General features: G+C 48.5%; 1 protein-coding gene across 2 annotated transcripts in view; it reads right to left on the reverse strand.

Moving 5' to 3' along the window:
* Nucleotides 1-1675: 1675 nt before the first annotated feature.
* Rfx8 (regulatory factor X8) overlaps nt 1676-19432 on the reverse strand; it is a 63842-nt gene continuing 46085 nt past the window's right edge. For both annotated transcript variants that reach the window (XM_039084547.1, XM_039084546.1), the window contains 5 exons: nt 17637-17793; nt 15416-15510; nt 9150-9264; nt 6621-6937; nt 1676-2027 (listed from right to left, as the gene is read on the reverse strand). In XM_039084547.1, the coding sequence (XP_038940475.1) occupies nt 1833-2027; nt 6621-6937; nt 9150-9264; nt 15416-15510; nt 17637-17793 (879 nt within the window). In that variant the 3' untranslated portion in view covers nt 1676-1832. The remainder of the gene's footprint in view (nt 2028-6620; nt 6938-9149; nt 9265-15415; nt 15511-17636; nt 17794-19432) is intronic.

Consider the following 19432-nt stretch of genomic DNA (forward strand, 5'->3'; position numbering starts at 1 on the left):
TTATTTTAGTTCATTACATCTCTATTCGTCCAGGTGATTAATGAATTGTGCATGTGGTGGTGGTCGGAGTGGGGACTTGGAGTCACTTCTCTCTTTCCACCATGGGGGATCCAAGGACTGAACTCAGGACATCAGACTTGGTAGCCAGTGCCTTTACCTGCTGAGCCGTCTCACCAGCCCGTTGTAGCTTTTCCCCCATGACTCAGCTGCCAACTGTCTGTTTAATGTTAGCAAACAAGAGACACAAACAGCCTCTGGAGGGAGGAGAGTGTTGTTAGTGTCTGAATTAGTCTCTAAGACTTCCTGAGAGTTTGGGGACTGAGGTGGTTAGGGTGGGGTCTAAAATTGTGATTATCTTTAAAACTATTGCGATGCATATTCTTTTTTTAAAGATGTGTTTATTTATTATATATAAGTATACTGTAGCTGTCTTCAGACACATCAGAAGAGAGCATTACAGATAGATCTCATTACAGATGGTTGTGAGCCACATGGACTGTTGGGAATTGAACTCAGGAATTTTAGAAGTGCATCAGTGCTCTTAACCACTGAACCATCTCTCCAGCCCCATGATGCATATTCTAAAACAATTTTTACTTTTAATTTTAATCAGTGTGTTTGTTTATACATGGATATGGAGTTACACAAGTGAATGCAGTGAACAGAGAAGCCACTAGAGGGCGTTGGGTCCCCCAGAACTGGAGCTACAGGTGGCTGCAAGGTGGGAAGAGAACCTGGGTTCTCTGAAGTAGCAGCAAGCACTCTTCACTGCTGAGCTATCTCTCCGACCCCCAAAGATGAAAAATTCTAGTGTGACCCAGTTCCTATTTCCTAAAACTTCTATGCATATAGGAAATTAAATTCATTTTGCAGGTGAATCTAATTCCCCTCCTATGTGGATCTAAAGGATATGTAATTTCTCAAGTCTTTTCATTTATGCCAGAAATCATGTTAATCATCAATCAGTTGCAGAAATTGTATCGGCACAGCAGCGATACACAAAGCTTCAACAACTTTTAAGATTGTGCTTTGTAAAAGGGACCTGTCGTAGACATTTTTGAATTATAATTCTACCTCATGCTTTGAAAACTAAGGTAATGAAGCAGGCGATTAGCCACACCGGGGAGTACCAGGGATTGAGCATAATGGGACACACACACACACACACACACACGCACACATACACACATACACACACACAAAGACATACACATACACACAAAGACACGCACACACACATACACATGCACACACAAACACGCACACACACACGCACCCACACATGTACACATACAGACGTACACGCACACATACACACATAGCATGTACACACATGTAACACACAAACATACACACATACACACACAAACACGCATACATACACACAGACACGCACACACACCCCCACACATACACAGATGTACACGTACACATATACACACATAATGTGTAAACACACATGTAACACACACATAACATATATACACACTCACACACACACACACACACACACACACACACACACTAGTGCACGGGGAGAATTCACTGAGCTTCCTTTTGCTCTTCAAGTCTGACAAATTTTTTTACCACATGAGATTTCTTAAACCGGTTGTCTGTTCTGTCCCCGAAGGGAACTGTCCAAGAGATCCCAAAGAATAGCAAAAGGTGAGACGGATTATTCTCAAAATTAGTTTATAGTTTGATCAAATACAATTCCTCAAAATTACAAACATAAAATGCGTCATCTATTATATACATTAAACTCTCGGAGAGCAATACAAAAGCTTTAGGACTTCATACGTGTTTTAAAACTTCAAGCCTGCTTCCTCACGCTACTCCAGCAAGCCCCCTGGCATGGTCGAGTCGCTTTTCCTGCAGTAGGTGTTTTCTGAGCTTTGGGGCACGTCTGATATGTGAATCACAAATCTTTGTCCATTGCTTAGGGTTATGAGGGCTTCTTGTCCCACGGGAAGGCTGAGCTTCACGGCGCTTTCAGTAGCCTTGTCCTCCAGCAGAACCTGGATGAGCTGCAGGGGTGGGGTTCAAAGGGAAAAGACAAAAGAACCCATTATTCAGCTCCTGTTTGCAGAAGCCATCCACTTGGGGAACCTAACAGGAAGCGTGTGCATTTCCTTTGCTCCTGCTGGGGACCCTAATCTCTTAAGGGATCCTCTACACTCATGGAGATCTCCTGGGAGGACCAGCCAGTCATAAGATCAGGCAGGAGAGATGGCTCATGCCAAGGAATGGCGTGAACCATCTTTAGGAAAGGCATGAGGGTCTGTCTGCAGTTTTGGGGAGACACCCTGGGGCTGACTACTTCCCACAAAACCTCCACCATTCCTCAAAGATAGACTCAGACTTGGGGAGGGGCGTGAAAACAGTTGCCTTCCACTGGTTGAATTGGCACTAGAAGGGCAGTAAAGGATTACAGAGGTTCACGGGCTCTGGTACAGCTCCTTCACTGTCTCCCTGACCTGCTCACACCAGGGGAACAGGGGATGGAGAGGGCTGGCTGGGATCCCCTCAGCTCTAGGGGAACTTGGGAGATTTGCAAAGCATTGAGCATGACCTTAGGGACTTCAGAGTAGTTATGGTTATCTCCTCTTGGTCTGAGTTCACCAACCAATCTTCCACAAGGGAATGTATTTCTCAAAGATGTGGACAAGACAAATGTTAGGTGCAGGACTCACACACACACACACAAAACCTCTCTCTCCAACTGCAATAATAAACACTCCACCCTCAAGCACACCTCAAAAATCTGTCTTTGCGGGTTGGGGATTTAGCTCAGTGGTAGAGCGCTTGCCTAGCAAGCGCAAGGCCCTGGGTTCGGTCCCCAGCTCCGAAAAAAAAAATCTGTCTTTGAGGTAGTGACAGAAGGCTCAGTTGGTAAAGATGCTACCAAGGTGGATGAGTTTGATCCCAGGGACCTACATGGTGGAAGGAGGGAACCAGCTCCATGAGTTGTCCTTTAACCTGCACATGAGTATTCTCCTGCACACACGGCCTACATGGAGCAAACCAACCAACCCTACCATGGATACAAAGTCTCTCTCTCTCTCTCTCTCTCTCTCTCTCTCTCTCTCTCTCTCCACACATACACACACACACACACACACACACACACACACACCACTTTAAATGAAGAAGGTAAAAAACAGTTTATTTTTAAAGATTATTTATCTGGTGTCACCAACACCTTTTACTTTTTTTCTTGAACATGCCTTGGCATCTCTTAGAGCCTTTGGAATGTTGCCACAGTTCGCAGGACTGACGGATGGATGTGTCAGTCTGGAATGCCCTAGGTGCAGGGCAGCGCTAAATTGTTCTGAGAACAAGGCTGTCACAGATGTGCAGTACACGGGGCATTAACTCTCAGCAGATGGGACATGGGTGTGTGTGTGTGTGTGCCTTTTGTTGTTGATGATGTGCACACATGCCGGATAATGAATGCAATGAAAATCAGAGGCATGTGACTCCTCGGTGTTAGCTTGGTTAAGTCATTACAGCTAAGTCAGCAGGCGTGAAGAAACAGAGTGGCTTTAATTAATCTCTAATGCATATTACCTTGGATTATCTGTCATTCATCTGCTTGTACTTCTTCATTACGAAGTTCAATTAAGTTCTTAGAGCCTTCTCTATTGTTTCCGCCAATTAAACACAAGTCAGACCTCACCGTGATGAGCTTCCGGGACTATAGGGCTGGGTGGCGTTAAGGGCAGGTGCTCAGAGCGAGGAGCTTGCCGGGAGGAAGAGCCATGGTGGTTGGCTGGGTGTTGTTTTAAAGCACTTTTCAGGGACTGGCTTATTTAAACCTATGGAATTAAGCTGCTTGCTCTGAGGTAACACATGAAGAGGTAAGACTCGGGAGTTCGTGTGCATGAACTGTGCACTTGACCAGGTCACTGAATGAATTTAGAATTAATCCGGTGGGTGGAAGGGCCACTGAAGAGAGGATACTAGGAGGGTTAGCCTCGGGAAGGTATCTGTACGGGAGCGAACCCTGTGCTCTCAGTGAGGTGATCTTGGCGAAAACCCACCATCCGAAGGTCTCAGCTATGGCACTGTAACGCAGATCTGGTGACATCCCCTTTCCCACATGGCAAAGTGATGCTCATGCCTGCTCTCCATCGTGTTCAACTGTTCACCTTCCTGAGAGTGTGCAGGCAAACGTTGACAAAGTTCCCTACTTGGCCAAACTTAACCCTGAACCTTCTTCTAGAACTATCTATTCACTGAAAGGGAATCTCTAGTCAATCTGAGAAGATTCCTACCATCCCTGATACTCCGACATCCTCCACACGTGGCTTCCCCAGCCTTCACTATTCCCTGGGAAAGATCTGGGCACCATGGTCCACCGTTGAAGACAATCCTTTCAAGGTGACTTACCCAGAACCCTCCTGATGTCTGATGTCTCCTAGTGACTTCCGACAGCTGACTTCTCCTTGATCCTGACCTATACGCTATTGTTTTCAGAGATGGGCAAGGCTCCATTCAGTGGTCCTTGCACCCACCAGAATCGTCTTGAGTAAAGTGTTCCTCATCATCTTTTAACCAACATCACTGGGTGTCAATTTTTACTCTTTAATAGATTCTCACGCTGTAATTCATATTCTTATTGACTACTGCAGCCCAGCACTGATGTTGGTGGTCCTACTGAGTTCTATGGACTGTTCTATAACAGGCTCCTACAGGCCTGCTGCTGGGCCTGCACAGATTTTCTAGGCCACTCTCTGGGGGAGAGTCATTCCCTGTTAGCCTTCTTCATAGGGCCTTGGGCTGCTTTCTGTCAATGCTCTTGGAACGTTGGCTCCAGCTCCTCATGTGAGGAGGCCCAGCTCCCACTTACAGTCGGGTCTCTGACTTTGGGGTCATTTGTTCCTAGCTGACTGACTAGGCTCACTCACACATGAGAAGAAGTCTTTTATAGGGACATATGTTGTAACAGGCTGGTTCCTTTGGCATTGTCCTCAGAAGGACTACGTTTACCCGTCTACAAGATTGCTTCCTCTCCCCAGTCCTTTCATAGTCTGTCTATTTCTGGGCACTCTAAATCCTAAAGGGAAGACCTGCCTAAATTAAGATGTTTGCTGATCTTCCCTTAGATTGATGGAGCTCGGAGCCTCTGGCAAACACTAGAGTGCAGACGGCACTCCATAATTTTTAGTTTTCCGTGTTCAACTATCACATAACAGGAGCCTGACAAGAGTATAACCTGAAGAAAAGTGATATTTGTCTCTAAAGAAGTTCAGAAGAAGCCAGGCTATGTGGCTGAGATCTACTGCAGTATTCTCAACAAGAAGGGAAACAGAGAGGCATACCATAGATGGTAAAGATGTACCTAGGGCGTAACCATCCATCCTGGCTCCTCTCTTCCCTCCCTACCAAAGGTCTTAGTACTCTAATCCCTTCAGGTTGGAGCTTTGAGTCAATGACTCCTCTGTCTTCCCGAGATGCTGGTCCTTGGCCCCTGAACAAGCCTGATTTCTTTCTCAGTGTCTGTCTGAATGTTGGCCATACCCATACCCATACCCACGCCAAGAATACACAGAGGCTGTTAACACAACTGGATGGACGACTTTGCTTTTCCAAGATGAAAAAGCAAAGTCTGAGCAGAGACAGACAGACAGACAGACAGTGTAACCTCAAAGACCCATTTCCTTGGCTCCCATTGATGGCTTTTTGACTTATGTGATGCCTTTCTGAACTTCTTGTATAGAATCTTTGAGCTCTGGAACACTTAAGGGTTTGTTTTGCAAAGACAGTTCCCCACCCGGGGGGCTGTACTTTGGGGAATACTGGGTATGCACAGTTTTGATATTCACTGTTGATGGAGTCATGGACAATGTATCTGCTTCTACATAGCCTGTCTGCTCTAGAAGGGATTCATGATCACAAATAGAAAACTAGGGATGGTGGCTAAACCCCAAATGTGTACAGGAGTTGAAGAAATTAGGGCCACAGAAAGGACTCAGTAAAGCGCTTGTGCTGCAAGCATGAGCCTAATTCCAGAAGCTTCTGAGAAAAGTCAGGTGGGGACAGAGATGGGTGGGTTTCTGGGGCTCAGTTAAGCCAACCTAGTTTAATGACCAGTTCTAGGCCAGGGAGAGATTCTGTCTCAAAACATCCAAGATGGACACACGTCACACACACATACAGCCAGATGACACACCCATGCATGCACACACATGCCCCTACACACACATTCACAAATGAATACACACACACACGTACCCTAACATGTGCACACACAATACACACACATAAGCACATACATGTCCCTCCATGCACACACACACACACATACACACACACACACACACCACACCACACACACACACACACACACGCAACCAGCAATGGGCAGGCAAGCTATCACAGTTGCCCCTGACAAAATGACTGCAAATAAGAGGGTTCTGGAACCCCTCACCTTTGTTCAGACCATGCCATCTTTCTGAGTTTCATAGCATTTTTAATATTTTTATTAACTCACTCCCTCTGTGTGTCTGTATGTCCGTCTGTCTCTCTATATCCCTCTGTATGTCTCTGTCTTTCTCCCCTTGTATGTATCTGTGTCTCTGTCTCTCTGTGTGTCTTGTCTGTGTGGGGGTCTCTACCTTATTGCCTGTGGCGGTGTCCACCAGGAAGCCCAGCACCTGGAGGACCATGCTGCTCACACCCATGGGACTGCAGCTCTGGCTCATGTGTTTCAGTGTCACCTGAGGTGACTCCACGTTCCGGCTTGCACATTCCGATGCTGGCAGAGAATCTAGAGAGTGGAAAAGGGCCTGGTCCGGCTGGGTGAGGAACTGGTCATCCGACAGCAGGTCCTGGAGGCTTCCCAGGTCCTCCTCTTCCTCCTCCTCTTCCATGCATGACTCCAGGATGTGGATCACGTATTCCAACAGCAGCAGGTGAAACAGATGCCAGGCACCTGCATTTAAATGACACCAGAGATGAAGATGTCAAGCTCTAGGGAACTGGTGGCTTTTAACTCCTTGACACCAGAGAATGAACTGAATGGTTGGGGTGGCTGGCCGTAAGGGACTGGACTTTTGACTCCTGCAGCCGTCCACACTGGGAGCCCTGTAGGTCAGCTGCAGACAGAGGGCCAGAGGCTAGAGCTGACTTGGTAAGAGAGAAGTTAATACCCATCTGGTATTAACAGACCAGGTGTGGTGCAAGCGCATCATGGAGGAGACAGGTGCAGTTCCTTCTGCTCTACCAGAGAGAAGTCTGCCCTTGATGTTTGCCCGGGAAACAGAATGGGAGATCTGGACGGTGCAATCTTTAAAGATACTTTTTAAACAAAGCAAAACTGGGGCTTTGGTGTGATTTAAGTTATTAGTGAGAGAGGGGATATGCTGTAGAAGGACTGAAAGCGAATTGGAGTCACTAAACACAGGCAGCAGTGGGGACCAGTGACCATGTATTTTATGACCAGTTATGACACAGGTGTGATCCGTCCTCTGGGCAGAATCAGCCTCACAGGAGGATGCCGGCGACTTGCTTGTGTGAGTGTGAGGGGCTTGGGTTTTCGGTTGGCTGCAGGTTGTGGAGTTGTAAAGTGATGAAAGCATATTCCAGAAGTGTGGACTCCGTCTTCTTAAAGCTATGTGCCCATTTCAAAGCCCCCACAATTTTCCCCACCCAGGGTTTGCTGATCTATGAATGCAGGGGACGGACTCTGCTTGTGAGACGGTTGTCTGACTTGCCTACAGTAAACCTAGTCAACAATGCCCAGCATGCTAAACCTTGTGAAGACTACAGTTTACAGGGAGGGGGTAACTGCTGGCGTGCACGCTCTGACTTTGAGTGATGTGCAGACAGGGGGGCTGAGGTGGTGGAATGACACCCTCAGACCTGGGCATCTTCTGCACTCACACCTGGTCTTGCTCTATTTCTTTGCTTGGGATGGGTGTTAGCATAATGTTTGGACCAGAAGGGAGTGCCCCATTAACAATGGGCGTCACCTACATGGCTGTCTCTAGCAGCAATCTTCCCAAGAGCTACAGGGTGTTTGCAAACTGATCTAGACTAAGGCTTGCCTTCTTCCTGCTGTGTCTACATGGAGTGATGGTGCCTGGCAGCCTGGTGGGGGGGGGGGGCTGATCCTGCCTGACTAGTGTGTAGACTGTGGGAGTGGAGGCTTTGCCTTCCCTCTGCTGTATGAGGTAGTTATCATCACTGGGCCCAACAGAAGCAGCCTGGGGGCGGGAGACAGCTTTGGTCACTGTCTCAGAGGGTTCAGCCCATCACGACAGGGAAGGGACGGGGAGCAAAGCAGCTCATACCATAAGGTGCACAAGTGCCTTCAGGGCCTAGAGGTGGGAGGCACCATACACAGGGAAGGTTGGCTCATCCTTCCTCAGGTAACCTGCTCTGGAGATGTCCTCATGGACACACCTAGAGGTGTGCCTCACCAGTCTCCTACGGCGTGCTGTCTGACCAGTGCCCATGACAGCACCTGGGACATTGCAGGTGGGGACTCAGGGGGTGGGGAGAAATATCTGTTCATCGAATGATTCATCTCAAAAAAACTACAAAAAAAAAAGTTCCCTCCCCACAACCTCCTTATGTTTCATCTTCATCAATGGCCTGGTTGCCCTTCACGGAAGAGAACCATCACTGGGCAGGAACTAAGTCATTGGCACACGGTGACGGCTTTATCAATTGCTGTTCCTAACAGTTGAAAAACGGCACGTCAGAGAACAGGCTTCCCCTCCTTCCCTGGGTGCTGTCCTCAAAATGTTACCGTTTATGCCTCAAAAACAGGGACAGTCTTTCTGTCTCCACTGTGATGGAAAGAGGAGACACAGTCTCTTTATTCCGTGGACAAGCGCATGGCCACTAATAAACAAATAACTATGGTTTTTTGTGTCCATGTACACACTATAAGTAACATTCTAATTACTTACCTTGTCTATTGGCTTTTATCTCATAACACCCTATTATTTGCTTACCTACGGTTTCACTATTTATTTGTTTGTTTTTCAGTGTTGGGGTTTGAACTTGTACACCGTAAGCAAGTGTTCTCTCTCAGAGTCCACCCCCATGTACACCAGCACCTGGGACACTGCAGGTGGGGACTCAGGGCTACCCCCACATACCCCCATCAACGACATGCCTCTGAGGGTCAGACTCACCGAAACTGTCTCTGTGGCTCAGGGTCATGGCTTTGCTCACAGCGGTGAGAAGGAAATTCCACTTCAGTTGGAAGCTGGCGGCGAGCTTGATAAACTCCTCTTTGCTTTTGCTTGGCTATTATTTTTGGGGCGTAAGAAGGGAAAAATGGCGTTTATGATAAAAATCAAGGAAAAGAAACATGTTTTCAAAAGCACGTATTTGTCATGAGCAGACACTTTAATGGGAACCGAGGCCCACTCTGCCTGGTCTTACTGCGTTTTGTTTTCTTGGAGTTGGCTCTTGTCTCTAGGAGGCCTGCTGTTTTCTCAAGGGAGGTGGGGAGGGAGTGGATGAGGAGAGAGGGGAGGATGCAGCTGGGAGGAGTGGAGGGCGGGGATACTGTGGTCTGGATGCATTGTACAAGGGAAGAATCCATTTGGGGAAGGCAGAGGCAAGCCTGAGGCCTATTTTCTAGTCTTGTAAGGAGGACGTAGTGGCTGCTTTTGCTCTTAGTCTGGACTCTTCGCCTGGACTACAGACTCCTGATTAAAGCTGGGCTCAGCGGACAGCTGTTGGCAGTGTTTACCTCAAAAGCAACAGGACCTGAGTTTGGTCCCAGAACACTACCCTGTCTCAAAGGATGCCAGGGATGTCCAGGGCCAGACAGCAGCAGCAGGAAGAAAAGAAGCCCCGCCTCAGACACAACATAGGAAAGCCAAATCCTGAACAGTGACCTCTGACCTCCACCCACATTCCAGCCCCCAGCCACCCTGCTGTTATTTCTTTACCACATTTGTGGGTGAGGGGGAGGGTGAGGGGGTGGATGGAGTGTCTGTCTTAAGAGAGAAGGGTGGGCGGGGTCTGAGGCACAGTGCCAAGGTTGTCCTTTGACCTGTGTGCACCTAGGGACTAACTGCTGCTCCACAAGTAAGTCTGAAGCCTGACAACTCTGCTTCCATTTGTCTCCTTTGCACTGAGTCACTTTTTAAAGGAAGTCCCCTTTGATTTCAGGGCAGATAAGCCTCTCATGACAGGACTCACCCTCTTCCCGCAGACAGTGGTGACTGTCTTATGACTGTCAAAGCTCTCCTGGGCTAACCCTCACCAGACCACAGTTTGATCAAGGCTGATTAACTATGTACACTTAACATCTCCCTGACAACCTTACCCCAACATCCTTACCCTGTCCAGTGCTGCCTCTCCTTTTGTGGTTTGGGAGTTCTTGTCAGTAATCCTAAGACAGGGTCAGGAAGGCTGGCCCCATCTCTGTCTCTCACTGTCTCTCTGTCTCTCTCTGTCTCTGTCTCTCCGTGTGTGTGTGTGTGTGTGTGTGTGTGTGTGTGTGTGTGTGTGTGTACAGGGCCTGTAAATGCCGTTAGAGGGCACTAGATTCATTGGAGCAAGAGTTACAGGCATGAGTTGCCCCATGTGGATGCTGGGAACTGAACTTGGGTCCTCTGAAAGAACAGCAAATGCTCTTAACCACTGACCATCTCTCTGGACTCTACCTTTCCCATCTGTTCTGTGGATGAGAGGCCAGATCTGATTTGTCAGGATCACTAGGCCGCTAGTCTAGCAGCGAGTTTGCTCCATTTCCTGTGGGTGGTTCTGGGTCAGAGCCCTTTGAAGTAGGTGGAGAGAAGTAGGGAGGTGGGAGATGGGTCTGTTTTACTTTCAATCCCCTCACAATATTTAAAATGAGGTCAACTGTGAAACGTAGCAAGCAAACTTTATTGGGGCTGGGGTTGACTTGAACTGAGTTTTTGCACTGGGTCCCAACAGGTCCATATAGATTCACTCAGACCAAAAGTTTGTCACTGTGGTGGTTTGAGTATGTTTGGCCCATGGGAAGTGGCACTATTAGGAGTTGTGGCCTTGTTGGAGTGGGTGTGGCCTTGTTGGAGTGGGTGTGGCCTTGTTGGAGGACGAATGTCACTGTGGGTGTGGGTTTCGAGGCCCTATGCCTAAGCTCTGCCCAGGGCAGAAGAGACCCTCCTCCTAGTTGCCTGGGGAATAGTCACATTTGGGCTGCCTTCAGCTCAAGATGTAGAACTCTTGGCTCCTCCAGCACCAAGTCAGCCTGCATGATGCAATGTTTCCCATCATGATGATAACGGACTGAACCTCTGGAACCCAGAGCTGCCTTGGTCATGGTGTCTCTTCACAGCAGTAAAACCCAAACTAAGACAGTCACCAAGAGGAAACTAAGGTTCTTATCTGGCCTGAGAAAATCAAGACAGAGAGGTACAGAGAAGAAAGGGAGAGAGGAGGGAGGAAGAAGGACTAGCCAAAGTCTCAGCCCATAATTCTTTGCATGGCATGGCTTTTCTTGAACCTTAATGGCCAGCCCTCTGTCTCCATCATTTTCCTGTCTACAAATACTCCCGATGTGACAGAGGGGACCTTCTCTGGCTTTGAGAGTTGCCTAATGCAGGAACCAATTGAACTTGGTTCATTTAATCCCCCCCCCAAGTGTTTCTTTAGCAGTACCACAAAGAAACATTGTAGCAGCTGCACTGACGTGCTCTGGGGAGGCACCACTGGTGGGGTTGGTGGCTAATGCAGACTAGCTCTTCTGCATGAGGAAGAGCTATGTCTTACCAACAGAGGGCCACCGAAACCCACAGCACTGACACGGAGGGTGCCTGTGTGGGAAACTCAGCTCTGGCTAATAGGGGTGTGGACGTGTAGGATTGGTGAGCACCAGCAGTGCCCAGCAGAACTCTGGCTATCTGATGGCCAAGATTGTATTAACCTGGATGTCAACAGGATGTTGCCATATGTAACTAAGGTGTTCTGTGTGGAGGCTGAGAGCAGAGGACAGTTACATGTGAACTACAGCCATGAAATGCTGTGAATTTTAAGTGTGTAGACTTGAAGAGTGTCTCTAAGACAGAGTCTCAGTCACAGGTCACGTGGTCTACGCATGGCTGGCCACTGTGTGCCTTTGAAGGCAAGAGGGAAAGCTTGCTGGAAACAGGGAGATATCTTTTCTTCTTACTGCTTTTCTTCACATCCCCACAGAAAACCTACAGATGCCAAAGGCTTTCTCTGGGGCTTACCATCTTTCGTATCACACTTCTCCCTCTGAGGGGGGCTAACCCTGGTGACCCAGAGTGTGGGATGAGAATGGGGTTGAGGGACACTGTGAAAATAAGAGCATATGTATGTATGTATGTATGTGTGTATATGTGTATGTGTATGTGTGTATGTATGTGTTGTGTGTATCTATCAATCATCTATCTGTATATCTATGTTTGTCTGTCCATCCATCCATCCATCCATCCATCCATCCATCCATCCATCCATCATCTATACATCATCTATCATCTACCAACCCATTATCTACCATTCTACCTATCTATCCATCCATTCATATCCATCATCTATCCATCCGTTATCTACCTACCTACCTATCTGTCCATCATCTATCCATTATCTATCTATCTATCTATCTATCTATCTATCTATCTATCTATCTATAGATCTACCTATCTATCCATCATCTCTCCATCTATCTACTTATCTATCATCTATCTATCTACCTACCTATCCATCCATCCACCATCTATCCATCCATTATCTACCTAACTACCTATCTACTTGTCTGTCTGTCTATCTATCTATCTATCTATCTATCTATCTATCTATCTATCTATCTATCTATCATTAATTTTGAAGTAGGGTCTCATGTAACCCGGACTGGCCTCAAGCTCAGTGATGAATTTCTGGTCTTCCAGCCACACCTCTGAAGCTTGGGGTAACAGGCAAGCATCACTATGTGTGGTTTTATGAGGTGCTGGGGGATTAGAATTCCTCTGTGTGAGGCAAGAGCTCTACCAACTGAGCCACTTCCTCAGTCCAGTGTGGGTGCTTCCTGAAGGCAACTGGGTGGGAGCTCTGTGTGGGGGGGCATAAATACCAGTGAGAATTTGTCCTGCTGCCAGCAGGAGCTTCTCGCTTCTACATTTAGAAAGTATTCTTGGGTCCAAACTGCGTGAGGCAAGAACAAAGTTGGACATTTTCCTCTACTAGCATCCTGCCAGATGCTAACAACCAAAGCCATTAGTCATCTCTGACAAGTCCAAAGCGTCGCACTGGCTGTTGTATTGACAGTCATCTGCATTTTTAAATCAGCTAAGCGATTTTATAGGAACAAGCCCCTCCAAGGCATGTGCTTAAAAAGAAATACATTGTTTTTCTTAACATGCCTCACTGAAGGCTGCAGAGAGGGTAGTGGACACCAGCAACACATGGTGGTGTCACGTGGCTTGCAACACAAACCAGTTAGTCTGGCTGCTTTGAGGCTGGACTGGCTTTAAAGATTTCATTGCTGGGTTGGGGATTTAGCTCAGTGGTAGAGCGCTTGCCTAGCAAGCGCAAGGCCCTGGGTTCGGTCCCCAGCTCCGGAAAAAAAGAAGAAGAAAAAAAAGATTTCATTGCTGAGCGAGTATGCAGTAATAAGGTCAGACCCTTGAAAGCACGGATCAATGACATTCCGAGTCAATCACTGTTCGGTACAGAATCTGGAACAATTATTATTATTACTATTCCCCCTTTCTCCCAGGGTCCGGCTATGTAGTGCAGGCTAGTTTTGAATTCATGATGCCCCTGCCTCAACTTCTCAATCATTGTGCCCCCTCCTCACATGGCTTGGGTAGTTATTTTTTAAGCAGCGAAGGATGGGAAGAACAGTGAGAAAGGGCTTCCTGGCCCTTCCTTAGGCATTTTTCTGGCTTATCCATCCATTGGCGATATAGATCCTGGTCAGGGCTAGACAGGGAGGGTTGGGGAAGTGGCGTCTGAAGCCCTTTTTCAGGTCTCAGGCCCAGGGTCCTGCCATGTCCATTCCTTCTTCTCCATAGGCTCATCTCTACCTGTGGTCTCATCCCCACACCTCTGCCCTTCTCTCTCAGCTAATACACACATATGCCTTTCATGTGCCACTTCAAGCCCCATGCTTTCTCCCAGCCCTCTTTGTCACCTTGAAGGTGCCTGCATTCTATCTCAGTTCCAGCTCAAAGCTCTGAGCTGCCCCTGCCCTATCCCCCTGCACAATGGGGACCGTGGGTGTGGTGCTACAGCTTCTCCATAGGTGCCCTTGGCTCTTCATGGCTTGGACACTTGGACAGTGATGGAAGTCAGGCCGGGGACCACAGTGAAGGGAGGGAGTCCCTAGAGGCACACCTGCAAGGGAAGCAATCCCCTCGCACCCACTGACAACCCAATCCACCTTTTTGTTTGTTTGTTTTTGTGGTCCTAGAAGTGGAATCCACAACCTTACCCACTCTAGGCAGATGCTGTACCACTGACCGACACACAGCTGCAGCCTGCCTTTCCTTCTTCGTTTTCTCCCTCCCTCCCTCCTTCCCTCCCTCCTTCCTTTCCTCCCTCCCTCCGTCCCTCCCTTCCCTCCTCCTCTCTCTCTATTTTTGAGACAGGGTCTCTCTAAGTAGTCATGGCTGTGCTGGAGCTTGCTCTATAGACCAGACTGGCCTCAGATTCATAGAGATCCTCCTGCCTCTGTGCTGGAATTAAGGGCATGGACCAGCATGCCCACTCCTCGAGTTTTTTCCAAACCACTTCATTGGGACGTGTCTGTAAAACACCCGGATGGACACTGCTAGTCCCAAAGGCAGAGCTTCCCTCCTTCTCAACAGTCTGCTTGGTGTGCCCGCCCTCGGCACATGTTCTCCCTGTCCTGTGCACGTACCTGTGCTCATCTGAGCACACATGTCCCCTATTCTAACATATGACTGTTTACCCACACACAACCGTGTTCTCTGCTTCCTCCCATTTCACACTTAACACTCACATGCGTGAGTGAAACCCACGTTTACTCAAACACCATACACACAAATACAAACACACATGCACACATACACACATGTATGAAACCCACCTTTACTCAAACACTACACACACACACACACACACACACACACACACACACACACACACAAGGTGTGCTGTGCCACCTCTTCCCCATTTTGCGCCTTGTTAAGAGAGGTGAGAGCTGATGTCCCTATGCTAATACCCACACTGCCCTGACATATTTGTGCCCCCCCAACCTCCTTCTCATTCCTCCAGGGACAGACAGTACTTCAAAGGGACTCTCCAAAGGCCCACAGTCTTTGGAAACAAAGGATGAATTCTGAGCTGAGTTTACTGCCTCTGTAGTCATCAGGGCTAGAGTCATACAGGTAACTGCTAGGTACCTGAGGCTGTCATTTAGCTAGAAGGATCAACGCCCACTTCTTTCCTGTAAAAATTGAGAATTTAGTACCTGGAAGACAAGCGCTTGGAGGTTTGAAGACACACAGTTCAGGAGTTCAGCAAGATCTGTTGAGGTTTCCAGCAAAGAAATTAAACAGCCTAAGCCTGCGAGGAGACAGTGAAATAAACAGGATTGCATGAGCTAGGACCTCATGTCAGACACCTAGAGGACAGACCAGAAGAACAGTGCAGAGGGGGTTCCCGGGACCCCACCTTCATCTTGAACACAAGGGATCAAGCTCTCTGGATGGAGCTGTCGCTCCTTGGGTAGACTTCTTGGAAATGACAGTCCTGTCTCCACCACTTGTTGCAATGGGAAGACAGATCCTGAGACAATAGCCCCACCTTGCAATTACATGGAGTCTGGCTTCAGATGAGCTCACTGCACTCTGCAGACATGACCTCACCTATCCTTGACAGCCTTGCAAAGGAGCTGGCTCATTAGTGTCACTTAAATGATGGGGGCATCAAAGGCAGTAAGTGCCTTGCCTGGGGTTATGTACACATACAGGTGGAAACCCCCAGCCTGTGTGTGAGCCTGTGAGTGACGTCAGGTCTGGGTGTCCCAGGTAGCACTGCTGGAGGACGAAGGAGGATCAGCCTTCCCTCCTGAGGCAGATGCCCAGTAGGTGGAGTTTATGAGAACAGCAGGCCCAGTGGCTCCCAGCTTTAGAAACACTGGGCCTGAAGGTGCCAAAGGCAGTTAATAATGCGCTGGCAGGACTCTGCATCCTCAGATACCCAGAGAAGGCAGTGGGCAGGCACTGCTCTAGGTAGGCCAAGAGGAAGTTTGTAGGTATCTAGGGACCATGTGCCTTCACCGGGCTCTGTAATTAGGTCGAGGCTGGGGGCAAGAGCAGTGACCAGATTCCCACCTGGGTTTTCATGGGAAGCCAGTGCCCTCGGAGGGAAGACTGTGAGGCTCCTACCATTGGGAATGAAAGCCCAGAACCCTGCAACTTGCTTGGCTGAGGAATTGGGACATCCCGGGGGGCATCTGGATTAGGGAGAGCCAGGGTCTTAGGGACAAGGGACACAAGTGACAAGTGAAAAGGGGTTACGGGGCACTCTTACAAAATCATGGATGTCTCTCAGTACCTTAAAAACTAGCACAACCGTAGCCAGGTCAACTCTACTTCGAGGTCAGAGAAAAGATTATTTTGCAGGTGGTGTTTGTTACCGAATCCGTGCGTCCACTGGGTTATGGAAACTGAGGTGCTACTGTGTGGAAGCAGCACTCTGTGTGGCCCTAAGATAGGCACAGCTGACACCCGAAGGAGCCTGCATCTTTGCAGGCAGCTTTAGCCAGAGCTGTACAGACTGGGGAGGGATTATGTCTACAGAGGGAGACGGTTCTAGGTCATCCTGGGCATTCTGGCCAGGATTGGATCCTGGAACCCATTGCTACCTTCTGGTAACTCCCAACTCCTGTCTTGAAAGGTGCTCTGGGAAGGTACTTCAATCAGTAGTCTGTCCCTACCTCATCACACAGCGTGTCATCGCCAACTGGGCCTCTTTAGAAGAGAGATTTCCCTTCCTTGGAAAATGATTACAATTATTGAATGTCAAGAGGGTCTCTGTATCAGTTGTTTGTAGAATGACGCCATGGTGGGCGGCTCGACCCTTATACTGCACAGTGTTAGAATGCTACACTGCTAACTGCAGGTCAGCAGTACCCTGGTAACTCATGGAGCTAACTCTGTCCAATCACTCAGCATGGAAGAGACACTGGGGTTTGTGTGCGTACAAGACAGATACAGAAATGATCTCATGTCAGCAAAGAAATACTGTCAAGCAGCAATACAGAGGCCTGCTCCTCAAACATGCGTTGGCACTAACATGCTATCTGACACTCAGGAAGGCCCTGGGAGCAGATGCCGTGGAGCAATGGTTCCCAACCTGTGCATCATGATCCTCTGTGGTCCTTTCACAGGGGTCACGTATCAGCTATTTACACTGTGATTCATAACAGTAGCAAGATTACAGTTATGGAGTTAATAATTTGTGGTTGGGGGCAGGCGGTCACCACAACATAAAGACTGTATTAAATGGTCACAGTGTTAGGAAGGTTGAGAACCACTGCCATTGGGGAGTTCCTGGATTGCCTGTTGCCCTCTACAGGAAGATAAACATGAGCACATTCAACTAGGTAACTATTCTGCTGGAGTTAGACCTTCCTAGTGCTGGCTGTGCCCCCCCCCCCCCAAATGGAGAGTATGTAGGAGGGTTACATTTCATCTCTGTGTGGCTCTCTGGCTCCTCTTCGTGCCCCGAGTCACCCTCCAGGACCTTCTTCGATATATCCAGGGTGCCTTCTCTGATAATGGCGCGGAGGTCTGACTTCAAGAGGCCGACTCTCCTGCTGTTCTTCAGGACCATTTTCATTGTCTAAGGATGCGGAGGGAGGATAGTGATCAATTTGTGTTGTGTTCGCACTGCCCACCCTGCATAGACATCAGAGCATCCTGTGATCGTCAAGGGGGTGGGAATGATGGCTGTGGGTGTGTGCACTAATGTCCAATCTCAAATGACATGACACGTTCAAACTCTACACGTTCTAGCCCCCCGAGGGGGGCTGTGCAGGGCTGCTAAGCTTCCTCTTCCTCAGTATCCCCACCCAGGCCCAGGTTACTCTAGGAAGGAGAGTGGAGGATAACCCATCAGCATCTTGTAACATTGTTCTTGATCCTAAGTGAACGGCTATGGGGTCGGAAGCCTGTCTTATTTCCTCTCTCCCTCTTTCCTTCCTTGTTCTGAAGTCACCCTCTGGGTCCTGCTCATGGCAAGCAATCGCTATATCTGAGCTCCATCCCAGCTCTGTCTCTGTGCTTCCTGTTGGGGACCTTCAAGCATGAATTTAACCCTTTGGAGCTGGTTTACTGAGCGGTCGAGTGAAGACGACAGAAACCTTTGCCCTTTGTGACTTCATACAATAGGCACTTGGTCATCCCTATACTACAGTAATCTCCATTTTCCAGAGGAGGGAACAGCATTGGGGACTTGAGTAAATACCCTCAAGGAGTCATAGGAGCAGAGATTGGCCCAGAGTGGGTTCACTTTAGAGCCCAAAGATGCCACGCTGAAGGGATGAGATCAAGGACCAGCTAGTCACTGCTGGATGGACCTATGAATGTGTATATGCTGCAGACCAGGGATGGCTTGAGGACCAGCTGAGAGCCCAGGGAATGCTGGGTGCTAACGGATGGGCTGGTTCACAGACGACCTGGTAAGTTCCTCTCTGGCTCAGATGGACTTGGGGCCCATGTCCAGAGCTGGCATCATACTACTGCCCCTTGGTACCAACTTGGGGGTGGTTGCTTGATGCTCTTCATACAGAGAGAACCGAAGTGACTGGAACCTTTCAGGGCAAAGGACAGGGTGAGATCTTGCTGAGCACCATGGGACCCGGGGCCCTTTCTGCTCGTGGGTTGGATGCAGTGAGGGCCGAGCTTTGCAATGCTCATCCCTTACACATGTAATGTTTGCACCCAGTCTGGACAGCCTTCCGGACAGCCTTCTGGACAGCGAAGGCCATCTCTGGAGGACTTGGAGCACCTGGTACAGTACGCCCTGTGTGCATAGCTGTTGCATGGTATTGTCCAGGGGACAACATGTCCACACACAGCACAGATGTGGCCATCAAAGGCCTTGGAACCATTTTCAGTGAGAGGTGGGTTGAGCCTATGGAGAGGAACTTAAACATCCAGGAGGATTGAACTGGGTCACCATCCTCTAAAACAGTGGCTCTCAGCCTTCCTGATGCTGCGACCCTTTAACATAGTTCCTCATGCTGTGGTGACCCCAACCATAAGATTATTTTCATTGCTACCTCAAAACTGTAATTTTGCTACTGCTATGAATTGTAATGTAAATATCTTGATACATGACCTCAGAGCGCTCGAGACCCACAGGCTGAGAACCATGGTGTCAGCTACAAAGTCAACACCTAAGAAAGACAAAGGCTCAGAGCTGAGGAGACTGGCGCCCCAGACATGCAGAGTTCAGAGGGACACATGTAGAGGGGAAG

Source organism: Rattus norvegicus, chromosome 9 (assembly GCF_036323735.1).
Source record: "Rattus norvegicus strain BN/NHsdMcwi chromosome 9, GRCr8, whole genome shotgun sequence".
Taxonomy (NCBI): Eukaryota; Metazoa; Chordata; class Mammalia; order Rodentia; family Muridae; genus Rattus; species Rattus norvegicus.